General features: G+C 43.4%; 4 protein-coding genes across 8 annotated transcripts in view; 3 read left to right on the top strand and 1 right to left on the bottom strand.

Moving 5' to 3' along the window:
• sh2b2 (SH2B adaptor protein 2) overlaps positions 1-12,958 on the top strand; it is a 19,069-nt gene extending 6,111 nt beyond the window's left edge. Inside the window, exons 2-9 of one of the 2 annotated variants that reach the window (XR_003049580.1) lie at positions 2,479-3,427; positions 6,729-6,830; positions 7,537-7,628; positions 7,923-8,023; positions 8,105-8,266; positions 8,349-8,551; positions 8,718-8,967; positions 10,465-10,596. Coding sequence is in view for 1 of the 2 variants with exons in the window: in XM_008309691.3 (XP_008307913.1) it covers positions 2,510-3,427; positions 6,729-6,830; positions 7,537-7,628; positions 7,923-8,023; positions 8,105-8,266; positions 8,349-8,551; positions 8,718-8,892; positions 10,465-10,787 (2,076 nt within the window). In the remaining variant the exon portion in view is untranslated. Of the gene's footprint in view, positions 1-2,478; positions 3,428-6,728; positions 6,831-7,536; positions 7,629-7,922; positions 8,024-8,104; positions 8,267-8,348; positions 8,552-8,717; positions 8,968-10,464 lie in introns of both variants that reach the window. The other variant, XM_008309691.3, reaches the window with a different exon arrangement.
• On the bottom strand, positions 12,875-15,066 carry dnajc30b (DnaJ (Hsp40) homolog, subfamily C, member 30b). 2 transcript variants are annotated; one of them, XM_008309693.3, is made up of 2 exons: positions 14,761-15,066; positions 12,875-14,629 (listed from the first exon to the last, which is right to left on the bottom strand). In XM_008309693.3, the coding sequence occupies exon 2, from the start codon at positions 14,570-14,572 to the stop codon at positions 13,862-13,864; it is 711 nt and encodes a 236-aa protein (XP_008307915.1). In that variant the 5' UTR covers positions 14,573-14,629; positions 14,761-15,066; the 3' UTR covers positions 12,875-13,861. The 2 variants fall into 2 exon arrangements, with proteins under 2 accessions (XP_008307915.1, XP_008307914.1); XM_008309692.3 differs by having other exon boundaries at positions 12,875-15,064.
• A 244-nt stretch (positions 15,067-15,310) lies between these two features.
• bud23 (BUD23 rRNA methyltransferase and ribosome maturation factor) lies at positions 15,311-19,042 on the top strand. Its single transcript, XM_008309695.3, has 12 exons — positions 15,311-15,541; positions 15,711-15,748; positions 15,889-15,984; positions 16,257-16,339; positions 16,554-16,650; positions 16,731-16,827; positions 17,054-17,104; positions 17,188-17,273; positions 17,410-17,455; positions 17,574-17,635; positions 18,460-18,549; positions 18,659-19,042. Exons 1-12 carry the CDS (start codon positions 15,494-15,496, stop codon positions 18,711-18,713), a joined length of 849 nt encoding a protein of 282 aa, XP_008307917.1. The 5' UTR covers positions 15,311-15,493; the 3' UTR covers positions 18,714-19,042.
• A 293-nt stretch (positions 19,043-19,335) lies between these two features.
• The window catches only part of stx1a (syntaxin 1A (brain)), a 43,949-nt gene continuing 42,921 nt past the window's right edge, over positions 19,336-20,363 (top strand). The window contains exon 1 of one of the 3 annotated variants that reach the window (XM_008309696.3): positions 19,336-19,961. In XM_008309696.3, coding sequence (XP_008307918.1) covers positions 19,932-19,961 — 30 coding nt within the window. In that variant the 5' untranslated portion in view covers positions 19,336-19,931. The remainder of the gene's footprint in view (positions 19,962-20,363) is intronic. The other 2 variants (XM_008309697.3, XM_025055110.1) reach the window with 2 other exon arrangements.

The raw sequence follows: 20,363 nt of genomic DNA on the forward strand, positions 1-20,363 counted from the left end.
GTAAACGACGGTAACATCAGGAGAAGACCTTTATTTTTCACAGCACTAAAAGTTTATCACTGTGATGGAGTGAAAACACGTGTATTCTTTTACCTCCAACCAGTTTCGCTTCACTTTTTCAGCCTCCTTGTCAACGCTCACAACAGGTTTTTTTATATATATTTTTTTTTCCAGAATTTTTATACAGAAGTGGGCTGCTTACAGAAGTGGGCTGTATACAGAAGTGGGCTACATACAGCAAGGATGGATGGTTGGATGGATACTTCCATTCATTCATTATTGTTATGGTTCAAATGTTTACATTTAACCTTTGATATTTTTGTGACTCATATGTTTAGTTGACTTTTAGGAAATTATTTTAAAATATGTACAACTAACACATGACAGACTGTTGCCCTGAAATATTATGGTGTCCAACTTTCAATTTACTGACTCAGTATTAAACCCATGACCTGTTTAGTTGAACACAACCCTGATATTAGACCCACAGGAATTGAAGAAAGAAACCAAGATCTTCTTCAACAACTCTGAGTCTTTTTCTTTTTGTAGTTTTTAATAGTCATCTGCTGCCACCTAGTGGATGTTATTTAATTGTTCTACCTTTAACAGTCCCAAAGGCAAACCTGGACAAATGATTACCATTACCATTTTCACCTGATGTCCTCCTAAGACTCTGATGTGCTGGAGCAGAGTGGTTGGGAATCACTGCTCTAAAGGATATTTATTTACAGTAGTCTTCTTCCGAGATGAGAGCAGCACAGTGGTGCAGTGATCAGCGTGGGCCTGACATGTCATCTGGACCAGCTCCAGCTCCAGCTCCGGCTCATTCCTCTAAGGATAAGTGGTGTTGATAATGGATGGACGAGCTGCTTGTATCCCATCACAGCTGATGCTGATTTTATAGCTGGAGCTGCTTGAAGTGGAGTCAGTTCATCTGTCAGCACAATTTATTTTTGCACATCATAACAACCAGAGATAAAATCGATGCGGGGGGAACGCGGCGCCTTGTTTGTGTGTTAACATAAGCGTATCTTTAAGAGACCTGTGTTGCGTCAACCATTAATCCAATTCAACTTCATCTCCTGTGGGGTTTTTCCAGTTCCTACGACTGCGGGCTGTGCAGAACGTAGTGTAGCCTTCAGTCTGCTGAGCCTCAGAAAACCCTGATGCTGTCCACTGCCTCCGCCGGGTCACGTCTTGAGTTTCATGCTGACACCCACCCTCTCACCGAGTGCACGTGTGTGTTCAGTATCTTTGAGAGAGACACATCTCCTCATCTTTGCGGAAGGGCAGGGGTTGGAGAACTGCACCTGAGTGGCTGCTGTTGTTTTTCTGCTGAACGAGTGGAAAGTTGGCCCAGTGTTGGGTTTTAAATAGCTGAATGGGTATTGACCTGCCTGCAGCCACACACACACACACACACACACACACACACAGTAATGGTTGGTTTAATGAATGAATGTTTAGGTGAATGAAGTGATGGATTCATGAATGGAACGAAGAAGAGAGCGGTCCTGTTTAGTTACTGATCAACATGTTTCTGTCAGTTTCACCTCCAGGTCAAATATTGTGTTTGCTGTTGTTACACCTGTAAGTCAAAAGGTTCTACGATGGGTGTTATCATTTCTGCAGGTGTCTGATTTGACTTTGGTCCTTCATATCATATCTGTGTCAAATGCTGAGCCATGATTTTTTTTAACCCACTGCAGGAAGAGCATTGTGTCTGTGAGGGGTAGCTGACGTTGTCAGAGTGGTGGAAGAAGAGCACTGACAGATGCTACAGACTCTGACTGCAGTGTGATGTGTTCAACTCTTATGCTCATTTTAATATATGAAGGCAGACATTTAAGGAAAAAAAGTATATGTTTTTTGATGAGAGAGAGAGACAGACAGAAAGAGAGAGAGAGAGAGTCTTAGACATAACCACCAACACTGTCCTGAAATGTCTCTGTGTTCTGGTCTCACTGCTGACCTGTGGCAAGGACATCATCAAGTGATGTGATGTGGTTTGGCACTGGTGCAGTGCCGAGGGCTGAGTCACACACACACACACACACACACACTCATGCACACTAAGGCTAAGCAATATAAAGGAACTGTCGACTTAAAACAATCATTAGTTAGAATACCAGTGCAGATGATGAAATCCCCTCTTTCTGTGTAAATCCACTTCCTCTTACCCTGGAAAAGCTGTGCGATTGATTAAAGATTTCAAAGACAATTCACATGATTAGAATATGTTAATATTGATCTTACTGTGAGGCCACAGGGCTGGAACACTTTGCATAGTCTTTGCATTTTGAAGTCTTTCTTTATCTGTTCAATTTTATAATGTTGTCATTTTTTAAGCTGTAGATTCATCATGTTTAATCTCTCCAGAGGTTGGAGTCACAACTAACACAATGTTCATTTGGACAGAACGCCTAGTCTGTTCAGACACCGACTGTTTTGACCCTCTGACCCTCTTCTCTTCTCCAGCCTCTCCTCGGTGGGTTGGCATGGCCCAGTGATGAACGGAGCGGTGGTGCCCGGTAGCCCGGAGCTCTCCTCCTCGTGCCCACTGCCTGACTGGCGAGAGTTCTGCGAGCTTCACGCTCGAGCTTCTGCTGCGGACTTTGCTGACAAGTTCCAGCGTTTCCTCTCAGAAAACCCGTGCTACGACTCTCCTGGTGCGGACGTCAGTTTCTCTCAACACTTTGCTCATCATTTCCTGGAGTGTTTCTCTGCAGCTCTCACCCAGGCCCGGGAGAGTCAGGCCTGCTCACCGGGTGAGAACGGCTCCAACGCGGCACCAAAGTACAGCATAGTTCCTTTCCTGGGCATCCAGGGCTGCCCTCTGTCCTACGGTCACGACCTCTACCAGAGGCGCAAGGACGCTGGGGCTTCAAGCGAATCCCTGGACAGTATGGACAGTGGAGGGGGAGGGCTAGATGCGGGAGGCGGTGGAGGCTCGGCCTCCAGAGGCCCTCAGCCAACCCATAAGGTGTCCGCTCTGGGACAGTCTCGCAGCTCAGAGGACGTGTCCATCAGTCACCCCAAGGCTCGCTTCAAGAAGGGCTTCTCACTGAGGAACATGAGCCTGTGTGTGGTGGACGGGGTGAAGGAGATGTGGCACCGACGAGCCTCCCCCGAACCGGACGCACCCTCCGGAGCCAGAAAGGTTAATGGGGGCGGAGGTGGGGGAGTCGTAGGTGAGGCTGCAGCTGGAGAGAAATGGTCCCAAAAACTGCGGCTGCCCAGGGGCCCCCAAAGCCACAAGTCAGAGCAGCTGGAGGTCCAGAGGGAGGGGGCGCTGAGGTACATGGTGGCCGACGACACAAACTGTATGGGAGCTGCTCAGTGGCAGAAGTGTCGCCTCCTGTTGAAGAAGAGCAAGAAGGAGGAAGGAGGCGAGAAGTTCCTGCTGGAGTTCTATGTACCACCCAAGGTAAAGACCCCACCCACTGTAAAAAAGCCCAAAAAGAACCAGAACATGTAAAGATAATTGGATAAAGGTTAGGACCAAGGTTATATATTTCTTTATCTTATTTTCTTCCTTGAGAATCAGCACAGCAGCACATGATGTTGTTTTTAAATTTACCGCTCTGTCTTATGCAACGCTAACCTTTGGGTTTTGGGAGTTGGGACAAACCAACATGAAAGTACGGTACTTCACAGCAGTGGATAATCTAAGCACTCTGATACTGCATTACAGATTTAAGAGAGATTTAAAATAAAATGTTTTTGCAAAAAGAACAAAATCAGTTTGAACTGTTTTCGGTTCATGTGAGAGCTGCAGCAGTCTTAGCCCCGCCTCACTGCTCTCAATTGGCCCCAGCCAGTACTGATCAACGTCCTACTCCTGTGTCATGGTTTATCTGTGCGTATTTAGTAAAGAACTTCCAGAACATTCGTATAAAATTATTTTAATGCATTTTCTCATTCCTCATACATTTCTGACAATTAATTAAGTCTAAATATCTGTAATCCAGTCTATTTCTAATGACCAGTTGTGACAACACTGTCTCCTGCTGGTTGAAAACAGAGTGTAATATTTACAGCCATAACTCTGTTCAGAGATAGAAAGGGTTTGTAGATATTTTGATGTGTGTTTAATACAGCTTAGACCTAATATAAAAAATCTGGCTGTACATCCTGCAGCAGATCGGTCTTGGCTTAATTACAGTCAACTCAGTTGAACTCAGAGAGTCCGTTTGTCCTGTTCACTCACAGAGTGAAGGCAGAGGGATGAGAACGTTCACTGAAGATTAGAAACAAAGACGAGGTCGAACACGACTGAGTTCACGACACTGATGAAAACAATCATTAGTCGCTTCCCTGAATGGATTCCAGATATAGATTTATACTGATAATCCAGCCTCAGTGACCCTGGATGAACCACACACACTCACACACACACACACTCACACACATTTGTGTAGGCATGCAGGAGAGCTCCACATTTTTCTGTTTGGGATTTCCAGATCGTTGCCTCTGACCTTACGAAAGCAGTGAGTGTGTGTGTAAATCTGCCACTGTGCTTTGATCAGGGCTGGTAGGAATGTAAGGATGGGGGAGGGGGGTGAGGGAGGGAGGCAGGCGTGTTAAGAAAACTCAGGTTGGAAGGAAGTTTCATTGATTTCTGCAGGAGTGAGAGATCATAAAGTTTCCCCTTCACGGCCAGTAGATAAGTATTGATTAGTCTTTCAACTCTCAGACCGAAAACAGGAAGTGAAAGAGTTTCTGCGACCGGCCACCGGGGGAACGTTTCAGAGTTTTTTATTTTTTAGACATGAGGAAATGATAGGCAGCCACAGACAGAGCTGAGGTTTGGAGATGTTTAGAAGCTCCACACCAGCAGCCTAGATGACACTTTAATTAAACACACACACACACACACGTCTTCTTACAGCAGCAGGGCTGCAGACACACACACTCAGAGTTGTTTTATCACCGCCATCCAGTACAAATCATAACAGTGTCGCCGAGATGAACGGACTCATAAAGTCCAACTCCTGTCTGCTCCTGGTCCACTCAGGCTCAGGCTCAGGCTCCAGCGCTGTCAGGGTGATTAATCTGCATGCTGCTCCATGTGGCAGAGCTGAGCTACTGCAGCGTAGCTACCACTCTGCATGATGACACTGCAGTAAATGTACTGAGATCAGTCTCTGGGTAGCACCAGTTTGGGTAGCGTCCAAGTTCAAAGGGTTTATTGAATAAGTTTTGGTTAATTTAAACCTTCAACAGAACGTTTGTAACATCAATTTTGAATAACGTCTTAATAATGTAATCGACTCCTGTAAAATAACAGTGAAAATAATAATATTTGCCAATACATAATATTAGCTAAAATAAGTGGCCTGATATTAGTCAAAATATAACTGCTAATTCCAAACTATGCTAAGAATACTATAAAGAATTCTCATAACAGAGGAAAAATACTTCAGAAATAGCAACAAAAAAAATCCTAAAAATACATCAAAATTGTCTTTCATCATTTGAGCCTAAAAACAGATTCCCACAGTCTAGGACCAAACAGTTTGTACTTCCTGTTGTAAAAAACAATCCATGAAAGGCCAAATGGTTTAGTACAGGAAATGGTTCTTGACATGTGATCCAGTGTGGGTGTGGACGTCAGCCAGCTGCTGTGATGAAGAGGAGAACGGTGCTCCTCCAGACACATCAGCCGCTCCGCTCAGCTTTTCTTCTGACTCTGCCTTCCCAGGAACATGAATGAACAAATCTGTAGATTTGGGGGATTTAAGAAATCGGACCTTGACCTCCGACCAACCTGAGTGTGGGTTGTGTGGACACTGAGAGACGGTCCCTGTTCAAACACACACACAAAATTTCCCTTGTTTTGACAGGATGTTCATGACTGGTAAACAGTTTTTATGCTGCAGCCAAACAGTTCTGTGGCTTTCTGGTACTCATCGATGTTTTTCCCCTTTGTTTTTAATGCAAGTACAAAGATATTAAATATTCATTATTATTTATTCATATTTAATGAGATATACATTTACAAAAATGATCCTGAAATAACATGAAGTGATTGTGTATTTTTATGTATGTTCAGAATTCATCAAGCAGGCCGCATTGAACACCCTAGCAGGCCGGTTTTGGCCCACGGGCCGTATATTTGACACCCCTGGTATAAAGACTGTATATCTAAAATTGTAATGTGAGCCAAGTTAAGAGATACTGTAAACATGTTGGATAAAAAATGTTGAGACTGAGCACACACACACACACACACACACACACCAAGGACATTGACCGAAGTGTGTTGTTAAGTCTGTTTTTGTTATTTATTTTAAATAGTGTTGAGGCTAAGCAGACACACACACACAGCTGCTCATTACTGCCTAATTATCATGTGTGACGGAGTTTGAGGTCTGGGAGCTGCTGGGTGTGTCTGGAACTAACTACTCATGATAAGAGGTAGTACTTAAAACAGTACCACCAACATTTTTGTAACAAAACTTTGTGGAAGTTTCCCATTTTAACCCTCACTTCCTGAACGCAGTGTTCATTCACCCCGGGCGATGCCACCCACACCGGGGCAGATTTGACTGTGTTTTCTCAAATGGCACGTGTAACATAAAGGTAAAAATAAAAGCTAAACACAGTGCACGGTGGGACCTTGTAAAACGCCTGCTGAGAAAGTCCGCTGCTTAATTACACACACGTCCACTCCTGACTGCGCTGACGTTCTGTTGATGTGTCCCCTGTCCTCATGTTGGTCCTAGTCCTCCAAGCCCAAAGTGAGCATCCCTCTGTCCGCCATCGTGGAGGTGAGGACCACAATGCCGCTGGAGATGCCTGACAAGGACAACACCTTCGTTCTCAAGGTAGGAAAAGAACGAAGAGCCCAGCTGAGCACGAAGTAGACCCAGACTATCAAATATGTTTTTCTGCTAAATCCAAATATATGTTTTTTAACTGTAAAAACTATAATAAAGTAACACAGCACAGTGAAGCAACATTGTTCAAATATTGAAATCTAAAAAAGTGTAAAGAAAATTTAATTCATATAAATAAAACCTAATTGTTTTTTAAACCAAACTCTTGTACAAACATCTTTTACAGTGATTATCAACTGTTGGCCCGTGGGCTGAATCTGGCCCGCAAAACCATCCATTCCCAGGCCGTGACATAATTCTAAAATAAACATCAAAAAATAATGTTTGACAAAATAAAAGATTCTATTTCATTTTATTTGAGTTTCCAGTCCCCACGGTGTCCCCCAAGAACATTAAAAGCTTCGTTTTTACCGACTCAACTCTCCACTCTTTTGTTAGTTGCTCGCATGTGGTGAGTGATATAGAGGCTGACCAGGGTAAAATTATATATATATTATTAAATAATATAGTCTTACTCTACCTATAAGAATACATTGCTCGACCTGATTCGAGCTAATGGTGACTGTAATAGTCTAGGAAATAGTAGTTGCTCATTTGTATCAGCCCTTGACCCTACTGAGCATCACTGTCTGCCCTGACGAAGTCCCTGGTTCACAGCTCAGTGTGTGACTGCGCTGTTTTGCTGCTTCCACAGGTGGAAAATGGCGGCGAGTACATCCTGGAAACCATAGACTCTCTGCAGAAAAACTCCTGGGTTGCCGACATCCAGGACTGCACGGACCCGGGGTAAACCTCTAGATAAATATTTGCTGTTGAAGACGGGGGGGATGTTGAGCGGGACAACACACACACACACACACACACACTCACACACTCACACAGTCCAGGTGTGTAACTTTAGTGGATTTCTTGACAAGGAGCATGAACACAAACATGGACATTCCTCCTCAGTTTCCTGGGTGAGCGGACGTCTGTGGGCGGAGCCCAGGATGTAAACAGAGTTGACTTGTTTCAGTGTTTGTGGCAGCAGGATGTATGCAGCGTTTGTGTGTTTCTCCTGACCTCCCTGCTTGTGTACAGCGACAGCGGTGATGACATCGAGCTCGCGTCGTGTCCTCATGGCCAGGCGTCCAAAGACTGCTCCATGGTGGCCTCCTGCAGCTGTGAGCTGCTCTCAGAGGGTGAGCAAAATAAAAAATGTTTTTTTTTTATCACGTCTTTTCACCCAGGTATTTGGTTAATGTGTTAAAAATATTTTTCAGGTGTGTATCGTGCTCCAGAGAGGTCGTGTCCCACTGCAGCAGAGCACTACACTGCTCCGTCAGTACGGTGCCGGGAACCACCCTTTACCCACCACCCGTCTCACATGCCCTTAGAACGCTTCCTTCAGTCTTCTGAGGCCCAGGGCCCCACTTCCTGCGGGGGTAATAAAAATCTCTGGATTTCAGCTCAAAAATACTTGAAAAAACCTGAGGAAAGATTCTTCATCATGTCTGTGAATCTTAGGTGGCAGTGAAGGAGCCAAAGACTCAGACGGAGATGCCAGTTTGGCCGGTTACCCATGGTTCCACGGGACACTGTCCCGTGTGCGTGCAGCTCAGCTGGTACTCGCAGGCGGAGCCAGGAGCCACGGGCTCTTTGTGATTCGTCAGAGTGAGACACGCCCCGGAGAATATGTCCTGACCTTCAACTTCCAGGGCAAAGCCAAGGTGAAAGAAGTTGCGGTGGTAGTCGCGGTGTTTCTTCTTCCTGTCCACCGCAGGTCACCACAGCATTAATGTCAAGGTCAAGTCTGACCAGTGAAGGACAGATCACAGTTATCTTTTGACCAACATGTCTTTTCTCTCCGCTAACACTTTCTCTTGCTCCTCCTAGCATCTGCGCTTGTCGGTGAATGAGAACGGACAGTGCCACGTCCACCACTTGTGGTTCCACACGGTGTCTGACATGTTGAGACACTTCCATGCCCACCCGATTCCTCTGGAGTCTGGGGGCTCCGCTGACATCACGCTACGCTCCTATGTGCAAGTGCAGCGCAGCTCCACCACAGGTACACAGCACAGGGACACATGAACAGTAAACTACATTAATGTGTCTTCATGTCCATGGACGCTCCGCTCAAACAGTGAGTATTAGTATTAGTTATAGTAATATAAGCTTTGCATCAAGTTTTTGTTGAACTCCATAAGATTGTTTTCTCCTCCCAAATCTATAAGATATCTATATCTATATCAGTCCAGTCGTTGTCCTCAACAATATCAATCAGTCTACGGCAGTGTTTCCCAAACTTTTCATTCTGGTGACCCATATTTTAAAAGTAACAAACCTTTGCAACCCAAGTCAATAGACATTATTTGTAAACTTGAGACAAACCGAAAAAAAAAATCTTGCGACCCTATCTTGCTGACATAAGCCGGGCCGCTGACCAGAGGTTGAAGCCTCAACAAACACATGCTGGGTTGAGTTGATGATGGGATTTTATGCTCGAGGTTCTTCTATGAAACTAAAACTTTTTTTTATTTTGTTGGATATACAGTTTGCCTCATTTAAACTGAGTTGGGAATTTTGATCCGATTTATTTCACAGATTAATGCCTTCATTTGGACAGCTCTAGATTAGACTGAACAATGATTTTTTTTATTTACAAAGTTAAATAATTAAATACACTTTTTGACCTAGCTTCCACATGATTCACCTCAGTTCCACATTAACACATTACTGTAAACACTATAATTATAAACCCACGGACGTAGCAAAAACCAAAAATACTTTATGTGTTGGTCAATTCATGTACGTCGATGCCTAAATTTAGGAATTTGTTTTGCAACGAGTTGACAACATCCTCGTTTTTGTTCTCAGTCTATTGGCAGACAATCATAATTCCCTCATGGCTCCGCCCTGAATCTGTTGAAACCATTGCCAAAAATCTTTTATTACAACACACTCAGCAGCAGAAATAGATTTTTAGGACATGTTTAAATCTTCTCCAGTTCCTCCATCACTGGTTTCTTTTTTCACAAGTTTTTCACTCAAGTACCAAAGGATAATAACGTTAGGAACGTACGATGATTTGAACGTGATGATGGATGGTGGAGGTTTGTCCACACAGATGCAGGAGGCAGAGTTGTCCAGCACACACACACACACACACACACACACACACACACAACACACACTCACTGCTCTCTCCTGGCATGGTATGAATGCCCTCCTGTACAGCAGGGTGAGAGGACGATTATGTTGCAGGAGTTTTGCATGCAGGCGGAGACTGTGGCCCCAACCCACCCTGGTGGTCACAAAGAGACCCTCTGTTTCCACTAGTGCCGGGCCTACACACACTCATACATAAACTCACACACACACAGAGTGAGGGTTTGGTGAACGGTGTCAAAGGCTTTATTGATACCCTGGTCAGGCCTGCCTCTGGCACCAGTGTTGTTGCTGTTACTGCCCACTGAGAACAGGGATAATGACGGAGGCCCAGGCTGCCTGTGTTGGCCTGCTGCTAAATGAGGGCGCTTGTGCTCTTACTTCAATCAACAGTACTGTTATCTACAGAGAAAGATTAATCCGAGTGTTTTCTCAAACTGTTTCTCACTTTTGCATGAACGATGCTGTGAAGATGTGACAGTGCCTCCGGTCCCTACACCACCCAGGGATGCAGGCTGCTGGACAGATTCCACCCAGCCTGCCCTCCACCCTCCTGGGATTACCACACCTGCAGGGCCTCCTCCTGAGGCCCCACTCTCCTCCAGCACGTCTTCATCGCCCACCGCCCCTCCCCCTCTCTCCCGCAGCGACCCAGGTACTGGGGGAGGGTTACAGAGTCGGAGCAACAGCTCCGAGCGCCTTCTGGAGGCCTCTACTGGTGCGTCTGAGGATTACCACGATGCTGACGGAAACCGCAGGGCAAGAGCAGTGGAGAACCAGTATTCATTCTACTGAAGTGCTGAGGGCAGGGTTCAGTGGTGGGTGGTGATGGGTGATTGACAGACGTGGGAGGATCCAAATCCCCGCTCGTTTCATTGTCGACTCTGATGGTTTTGGTTTGAGGGAATTTCCTGTTTGTTTAGATAAGACAGAGTCAGGGAGGTGAAGTCAAGCTGCGTATTTCCCTCCGGCTTTTTGTTTCCAATTTTCTTAACAAGAACGTGAGTGAAGAGACTCAAAGAGATCTACATGAAAGGAAGGAGAACAGCGAAGGAGCAGGAGATTAGACCAAGATGTGGAAAAATGGAAGATAAGCGTAGGAGGAGAGAGCAGGAGGAAGTCATCCAGTGAAATCATGTGGCTTTGATTTACCTCCTCAAACCACTTCCTGCTTAACCTCAGTTCCCTTCAAAAAGAAACTGTCACTAACCCTCTGGAGGACTGAGGGTCTCTAAATGACCCCGTAGACCTGGGCCCTCCTCTCTGTCCACATCCAGAGAGCATCCCAACTATGTTTGTGAAGCTGCTTTGAGTCTGTCCCGGATTTCCTCACCGCCCCTGTGGGATTTCCCTCCCCAGTCCTCCTGTGGGTTTCTGCTCCACACTAACATCAGTACAACAATCATGGGTGTGTTTGAACAAACAGTGTCCCAGTGCCTGACACTCACCTTGGACTTGAACGTCCAGTTGGTGATTATTTAACTGCATCAAACGCCAAGGACGTGAACATCTCTTCATACAGCAAAGGTTTTTGTTCTCACTCTTTCATCAGAGGCCGCAACAAACACACGGAGGCGTTCAGATGTTGTTGAAAATGAACAACACAAGGTTAGTTTGCACGGAAATGGCAGATGAGTGGCTTTCATTGTCCTCCTGGTTTATTCTTCTAAGGATGTGTGGAGTCCAAATGTTTTTTGTGTGTGCGCGTGTGTGTGTGTGCGCTACAGTGGGTTCTACATCACTTTTTTCCCCAGGGTCCCTCCTTCTGGTGCTGGTCCTGTATCCAAGCTCGTCCAATCAGTGGCCTCTAGGTTTGATCAGCTGTTACCGTAGGAGTCAGTAATGAAGATTCTGTTGAACCAGGTCCAGCAGCCAGAGTGACAGTGATGTGTGTGTTTATGGCCATGTTTGAATAGAAAAATCCACAGAATCTCACACAACCATTTGATGACAGATGCAGGGTTGAGGTGTCAGTTACAGAGAGCGTTGTTTGACTCTGAGTATATACAGTACTGGGCAAAAGTTAGAGTTGGTGTTTACATCTTTGTCTAAATTCAAATTTAAATCAATTCCAAAAAAACAAAACAAAACCAGAACTGCAGAGGCCACAGCAATTTTCTTTGTAGACCAAAACATCTGGGTTGCGGGCTGCAAGTGGGGCCATGAGGTCACAGGCAGCAGGGCCTCACTCTGTGGTCCAGTCAGGCTGCTGGACCTGTTCTTCTAGGGAAGGGTACCAGGAGACCCCCAGGACTGTTGACAAATTAGCTGTGATGTTTACACCAGAATACAACCTTCAAACAGTGCATCGTGCCACCTTCAGAACACAGGGTGGCCACGAGGTTTAAAAGAAAACATCACTTTAGGAGCATTATAAAAGCTACAGCCGGTGATTAAAAAAAAAGTCTGCTTTAGTTAGCGATCTTGATCTTAATTTATGTGAAATCTAATGTTATTCCAAAACTGAAACATGAAAAGTGAATACTGACCACAGATCAAAGATGTGCAACTCTCCAGTATATTTCGTAATAAACTCGTCCAGAGTCTGTGTGTGTTTCTTGTCAACCGTGGCCATGTAGCTTTGAAGGGTCTTGGGTTTGAGTCCAGCAGCACAGGAGCAGCTCACGTGCCAATTTGAGTCCTGTTTTTGAAACATATTTATTCCTCAGCTGTTGTAAATGACCTATTTTCTATTCAGTCTTGTTCACGTACGATTGTTTGTTTTATTTTCTCTCTCTTCTCCACGAATCGTCCTCCATTGAACCCATCCGTCACAGCCGTGCAGTTCACATATCACACCTTTGCCCCACGTTGCCCCTTTACTTTGGTATGACTATTCCCAGCTGAGATTTCTGTTGTACAGTATGACTGAGTTGTATGAGTTTTGAAGAGTCTGTGCAATTTTTGTACAAAGTGATGTACTTGACATACTTCTTTATATTTCTGTGAATAAAAGGTGAACAAACCCTTTTCACATCGACTGCTGTCCTTCACCACAGAGAGTTGGCTGATACGAATGTAGCCTTCGATAAATAAAATAAAGAAAGAAAGAATGTCCATTCAACAACCAATGCTCTTTTTTAGGTTGTGGCACAAACACATCGTCTTCATGGAAACCTGTCAGACAGTAAGTGAATCTCATTCAAAGGTACAATTTTATAACAGTCAAGTAATGTACAGTAAGCAGATGTCATTGATTTAAATAACAAAGGCAACGTTTACATTCAACAAGGAGAAAAGTGACGTATTGTGCACTGTTCTTTGTTTTCACGTACCCTCCATTTGCATAAACAAAAAAAAAGAGGCTTTTTTGTCTGATTTGCTTTATCTATTGTTAAAACTAAAATTGATGAGACGTAATTCTAAAAGCACTCAATGCTCTTGAATGCTTTTAGAATTGCTTGATAATTCACCACATTTTCACAAACGTATTTACCATTTTTGTCTGCGTAGGTTCTCAGTTATCCAGGTCATTTTATCCAAAAATAGTTACATCAAGGGTAACTTGGAGTAGGGTTTTTTTTTATTGTTTGTTTTTTGGAAGACGTTTCACCTGACTGAAGAAGCCTCTTAGATGAGAGGTGAAAAAAAAAACACCTACTCCGTCCAGTTGCCCTCGGATCAGGCATATCTGCTGTTAATACAAGAATTTCCCAAATATGTGATCAATATAGTTCATTTTTTTATATTATTTTTATCTACTATTATTGTGTCCGATAAATTATACTGTCAGTCCTTTATACAGTGATATGTAAACAATAATTTAAAAATGTGCAATAGAAGCAAAAACAGTCTGAGTTAGCAGCCTGTCTCCTGAGAATCTGGGCAACCTGAAACCAACCTGGGGTGGTTTCTTACTCTTCTTGAAGCTACAGCTGTAACAGGAACAGCCATACAACAACAAAAAACACAGCAGCTATTTTTATCAGAGTCTGTTGTACTTCCTTCTCCGTCTTCTTCCTCTGTTCCATTCTGGCTTTCGTGTACCTCTGTCTCTGCAACTCGTCTCCATAGTGACCTCGGTAAAACGCATCAAAATCAAACATGACTTTTTTGCCAGATTTGGAAAACTGGCTGGCTCCCTCCTGATGCTGCTGCTGCGGCGGTCTTGAGGATGCTCTCCCAACACCATGGATGTCCGACTTGCTCAGGATGTGTTGGTCATACTTCCTCCTGAGACTGCTGTCGCTCAGCACTGTGTAAGCCTCACTTATCTCAGCAAAGCGCAGGGAAGCCTCCTCATTCCCAGGGTTCTTGTCAGGATGGTGAATTAAACACTGCCTATAGTAGGCACTCTTGATCTGGGACTGTGTGGCAGTGGGGGACACTTTGAGGATGTCGTAGTAGGCTGTCCTGCTTCTGTTCAGAGGAGATCCCTTGGAGCTGCCGTCACTTCTCCAGCTGTATGTTCTAATTGTTATAAGTTGACCATGACGTAGTGTTTGTCGTCCATGACCTGTGCCACAGTGCTCTGCCAGAATGACGAAGGCAGTGTAGAGAGGACGGATCTGTATCTGCTGCTGCTGCAGAGACCTACAGCTGCCAGGGATGCAAACAGCTCTCCTGGACCAGGATGACATCCTGAACCCATTATGGTGCAGGGCTGGTTTATGAACAGTCTGGACATTGTTTCTAAACTGAAGGCAAAGAGTTTGTGAATTCAACTTCAGAGTAGTAGCAGAAAGCCGACTCTCTAACTCCTGTTTATGTTGACCTTTACTCAAACTGTGCTGCACAGCTCTGGTTTCTGACTCTGGCTGAACTTCACCTTGTTCTCGGCATGATTCCTCTCTGACGCCACAGTTTACCCGGACGCATGCTGAACTAAGGCCGGTCCATACCGTTAACTTCCGCCTGTTCCTGCGGGCGGATAGTATGTTAATTCCTCTCCTTAGACCCTGACCGAACTCCGCCATTTGACCAAAAACAGACCGCTAACAGGACCGGAAGGTCAGTTACAGCTTCCGGTGACGTCACTGACAACCGACCACATAAAATCAATGTTTATAAAGATAAAAAACACGTACTTTCTTTACGATTATTATTATTATTAAGATAACACTTTATTCATCCCACACCGGGGAAATTCACTATTATTATTATTACTATTATCTATAGTCTTTCTACACAAAACATTTACACTAAAATTGCAAATATGACATTTTTTTACATTATTTGCTGCACTACTACTCAAAAATATAATATTGCGATGAACTCCTGCCTTAATAATAAAAAGATAATATACTGTCTGAAACCTGAGTATAAACTGCTCGGTTCTAATGAGATTTTAGAGGCACATAAAGAAGTTTAGTCATCATGACGACCACTGGGTGGCGATGTTACCAAGCGTCGGTATGCGAATTGGCGTCATACAGCTAAGCGAAGAAGAAATCTCACATGTAGACCATCTGCTCATGTAGCGTTTAGCTTATTTATTACCCAAATTTTAGTGAATAATTGTTATTTTACGTACAAGTAGGAATATACTAATAGGGTGAAGAATGTCTTCCAGCTGCCGACGGCCCGAACACTCTGCTCCGCCTGATGTGGTGAGTTTATTGTTTTTTCTGTTCCCTACTATGCTAACTCTTAGCATCAGCTTGGTTTGTTTTGAAAATACGACCACTGTGAAGTAAGGAATTTGTGTCTTATGAGGTAAGTACACAAGGGTTAACTGAAAATTACATACATAAAAATGTGGTGCTCTCTTTTCCACAGTTCTACAATGAAGACGAGGCAAAGAAGTACTCGCAGAAGTAAGTTTGGATTACTAAAACTCAATATTTAGCAGCCTAGTACAGTAACTCAACAAGCTGAGGCTCGGTTTTGACAAAGGCCAATCTCATATCCTATTTATCTATTCGATGTGCACATCTAAAATAAATCTTTCTTTCAGCTCTCGAATGATTGAGATCCAGACCCAGATGTCAGAGAGAGCAGTTGAACTTTTGAACCTTCCCGAGGGTCAACCGTGCTTCCTGTTAGATGTGGGGTAAGTGACAGTATTTACTTTTACTTTTTAACGTTTTAGATCATGAAATTAGCCTGATGCAGAGACAATAAAATGATGTATTTTTGTTTTATTGTTGTTTAAAAAGAAGACCATCAAATATGTCTAATGTGATGAGAGAAAACATCTGGTCTTTGTGGGGTTGTTTTTAAGGAAGTACATCTGTAATGTTATTTTGATGTCTGTACAATGTTAATAAAGTTTTGTATTGGGATGTCACGGTCTCATGTGAATGTCTTTCCTCTGTCCCTCAGATGTGGCTCTGGTCTCAGTGGGGATTACCTCTCAGAGGAGGGACACTACTGGGTTGGGGTTGACATCAGCACTGCAATGTTGGGTGAGTGGGACACTGTTCCATTTGGATCTGTTTGTTAGCTTTCACCACAATTTCCCAAATGTCTTCTGTTAGTGTTAAAAAAAAGGCTGAAAAATACTCCAAGGCAATCAATTGCATAAGTTTAAGAGTCTAATGTACAACGTTAAGTTTTAGAAATTTGCTAATATTATTAATAAGGTGAAAAAATATTGAAGGTGAGTGTTTTCTTTGACAGATGTTGCATTGGACAGAGAAGTAGAAGGAGACCTTTTACTAGGGGACATGGGCCAGGGGATGCCATTCCGACCGGGCACATTTGACGGTTGTATCAGGTATCTGGGAGCAATATATATGTTCATGTCTGAAAATACATTTTTTATTTTTTTTTAACAAACCTTTTTGTCTCTGTCAGTATTTCTGCCCTGCAGTGGCTCTGTAACGCTGACAAGAAAACTCACAGTCCTCCAAAGAGACTCCATACTTTCTTCAGTAGTCTGTACTCCTCTCTGGTAAGTTTCTAATCACTTGTTTGGACTTTTTTGACAAACACCTTGGCACCTGTGCAACATCACAATTCACATCATTGTATTTGGGCATAATTTGTCTGGAGCATATTTCTTTAAAAAACTGTGATAAAATGTATTGCTAACAAACGAGTCATGTTGTGTTGTGAGTTGAGTGTATCAGCACATCACTAGTTGTGACATTTATTTCTCATTGCTCTTTGTCTTTCAGTCCAGAGGTGCAAGGGCAGTTTTTCAGCTTTACCCAGAAAACTCAGAGCAGGTAAAAAAAATACAAAAAGGTTGAATTTTCTTTGTTTGTTTTTTGTTTCCATAACTGCTAACATCCTCTTTCAACCTTGACAGCTTGAGCTGATCACATCACAGGCCATGAGAGCAGGTTTCACTGGGGGGATGGTGGTGGACTATCCCAACAGCAGCAAGGCCAAAAAGTCAGTATCATTGAGCAGCATTCATTTCTGAAGTCACCCCACTGCACTAATAAGAATTTAACATACTGTCATACAGGCCTGTGATTAATAGTTATGCATCAAACACATTTAATTACAATTATCACTACCATTTCAGATTCTTTCTGTGTCTGTTTGCTGGAGTATCAGGAGTCCTCCCCAAAGTAAGAAACAAAAAAGTTTATTAATTTTTATTTGTTGTGGTCACATTATAAAACACTAACATTACAAAACACTAACTTTTTTTCTCATGTTTTCTTTTTTTAATTATCTTTCATAAAGGGCTTGGGAGCAGAAGCTGTGGACAAAAGTGTTTCAAACCAGGTTCAATTCTCAGGGCAAAGGTAAATGAAATCAGCTTCACTTGCATTATTAAACTGTAGATAATATTTTCAATCAGATAAGAATTTGGTCCCAATCTTTAGACAGTATACGTTTAGACAGTTTAGTCAATGATGTTTTTCACATCTGGTGGCCACAAGCTTCTCTCTTTGTCCTGCAAAGTACAACTGTAGAACAACCCAGATTATTCCTAAGAAATAAAGCCGGTCTTTGTGTTAACAGTGCAGGTTAAAAGGTACCTGTTCTGATAAAACAGAACGACCCAGAGAAATGTTAAAGGGCCATCGTCCTGTCTCAGACCTCAGACTCTGTCTGGCAGGTTTTCCGACCTTTTACATCAGGGGTGTCAAACTCATTTTGGTTCAGGGGCCACATTTGACCTAATAAGTTGTCAAGTGTGCTGGACCAGTACTATTTTTTCTTTCCTTAATTTTACAAAGATAACTCCTGAGGGATTAATACAGTTCTATCTAATCTTTAATCATAACATAATAACCTAAAAAATATATAGAGATAGATTTTATAAATCCCTTGGGATTTCCTTTTGGGAAATTAGGGTTCGAGCAGCAGAACAGCATATAACAATAAGTCCATATTTTTCCCCTTTGTTTAGTTTAGTTTATTAGATAAATCCTAATTATATGTGAATATAATTATTTATTAGTTTGTGTATTTTTTTTACTTTCAAAATTGATCAAGCAGGCCAGATTGAAACCTGGTTTTGGCCCACGGGCCACATGTTTGACACCACTGTTTTACATCATTGTTTCCAGTGCATTTAAAATGATTGACAAAGTCTGTTTTTTGTGTGGGGGCATTCACAAAGATGTCGGTATAAAAACATGAAGGGCAAATCTGTGAAGAAGGGTCGAGACTGGATCATGGAGAAGAAGGAGAGGAGGAGAAGACAAGGAAGGTTGGTGTCTCACCTTCTGACATGTTCCTACTCTAAGGATAAATCACTGCTGGTTTGTTGTGTTTTCTGAAGCCTGCTGACCGTTCTTTGTTTTTTCTCTGACCCACAGAGATGTTCGACCAGACAGTAAATACACTGGACGTCAGAGAAGACCTCATTTCTAGCTGTGACTCATGCAGCTGGGCCGTTATTAGGTCTCGTCTGTGGCTCGACGCACAGCTGGAGCCACAGAGTGTTTGTACTCATCACTTTAATTCAAGTGGATGTGAGAGAGTGAGAGTGGATTCAGGCTGAGTTCTTGGTACATGTGGTCCAGTGTTTGGAAGATCGTCCCTCACACTGTCCAGTAAATGACAGGGATGTAGTACAGGTCTCAAGACAACTCCCCCTGTCTTCCCACCGATGCTGTCAGTTTCAATGACATTTGGTCTCCATTCATAAGCTGCTTATTTGTTTATCTGCAATCATTTCTTAATTAAAATGTTAAAAAAAACAGTGTTTTATTTTTGTGTTGTCAACTGCAGCTTAGTCACAATAATGAACTTAAATATAATATAAGGCATAATGAAAATTATGTATTTTATATATTATGAAATTTAACCTTTATCGTCATATTCATACATACGTGCTCTGTGATAACATTTTTAGAGGTTGTAGCTGGTGTAAAAAAAATAAGATTTAATTAACCAGTTGTATAAACTGGTTTCATATTTTTCTATTTTATCTCGTTTTTATAACAAGCGGACCAAATAAACAGGAAGTACGCTTTGTATTTTCCTAATTGCCGACATCAGTGTTCTGTTTCCAACAGAGGGCGCTGTGTGCTTCCACACCGTCCAAAACACCCGGGCGTCATCAGTGAACCTGTTCAATCAAAGTGTGAACTCTCAGCTCAGACCCGCAAAGAGACGCTCTCTTCTGCCTCTCACTCTACTCTGACTGTGTAACACCGCCGTAGATTAGTCTAACACAAAGTTAGGAACAGATTCGAGTCGTAATTCAAATGTTTAAAATTGTATTTAAAAGGTTTGTTTTGCACAAGCAGACGAGGAAGTTGACGCCGTGCAACGGGTTAACGATAGGGAGGCCTGGCCTCACCTTTCTGTGAACGTCACTGGCTTCTGGTCCCACCACCACCATCACCATCATCTTCATCATCATCACCAGCTCCACCACCAATCTCCTCCCCCTCCTCCCACGACAGAGAGAGGGAGAGACTGAGAGGCAGAGAAGCGCGTCTCTGTCCGCCGCCGCTCTCGACTCCTCAGCTCGGTGTGTCGGTCGATCCCTCTACCAACATCATCATCACCATCTTCCTCCTCTTACAGACGGACACACAGACGGTCAGTGGAAAGTGACGGAGTGAGACGTCAGCAGCTGCCATGAAGGACCGAATGCAAGAACTTCGACATGTAAGCGTATTCATTTGTTGTTCCCAGTCCAGAGTCCACCTGCTCTCTGTACAGATGCTCTTTAGGTTTGTTTGTGCGTGCGCGCGTGTGTGTGTGTGCGCGAGAGAGAGGCAGCAACAGTTGTGTATGTGTGCTGCCACAGTCGTGATTTAAACAGGAAGACGTGTGTGTGAGACGTGTTGGACCAGAGTTGGACCGTGTCCTGCTGGTGTCACCTGTGAGCCGCTCACGTCTGAGCGACACTCGTTAATTGTTGAAGGATTGAAAAGGTCGATCGAACTTTGTTAGCTGAAGCAGTTCAGATCATGTCATTTTATATTTACAAGACAACTCTCCATAAGGAGTTGTTCACACCTAGACACAGATTCAGACCTCGAGCCTTTCCTAATCCGGCCTGGAACA

Source organism: Cynoglossus semilaevis, chromosome 4 (assembly GCF_000523025.1).
Source record: "Cynoglossus semilaevis isolate Cse_v1.0 chromosome 4, Cse_v1.0, whole genome shotgun sequence".
NCBI classification, from domain to species: Eukaryota; Metazoa; Chordata; class Actinopteri; order Pleuronectiformes; family Cynoglossidae; genus Cynoglossus; species Cynoglossus semilaevis.

Excerpts from the sequence above, each read along its gene's own strand:
- bud23 (XM_008309695.3), top strand. The coding sequence starts at position 15,494 with ATGTCTTCCAGCTGCCGACGGCCCGAACACTCTGCTCCGCCTGATGTG. Across the intron at positions 16,828-17,053 it reads GTAGTCTGTACTCCTCTCTG|TCCAGAGGTGCAAGGGCAGT; the intron begins GTAAGTTTCTAA and ends TTTGTCTTTCAG. Across the intron at positions 17,456-17,573 it reads TATCAGGAGTCCTCCCCAAA|GGCTTGGGAGCAGAAGCTGT; the intron begins GTAAGAAACAAA and ends TCTTTCATAAAG.
- dnajc30b (XM_008309692.3), bottom strand. The coding sequence starts at position 14,908 with ATGGCGGAGTTCGGTCAGGGTCTAAGGAGAGGAATTAACATACTATCC.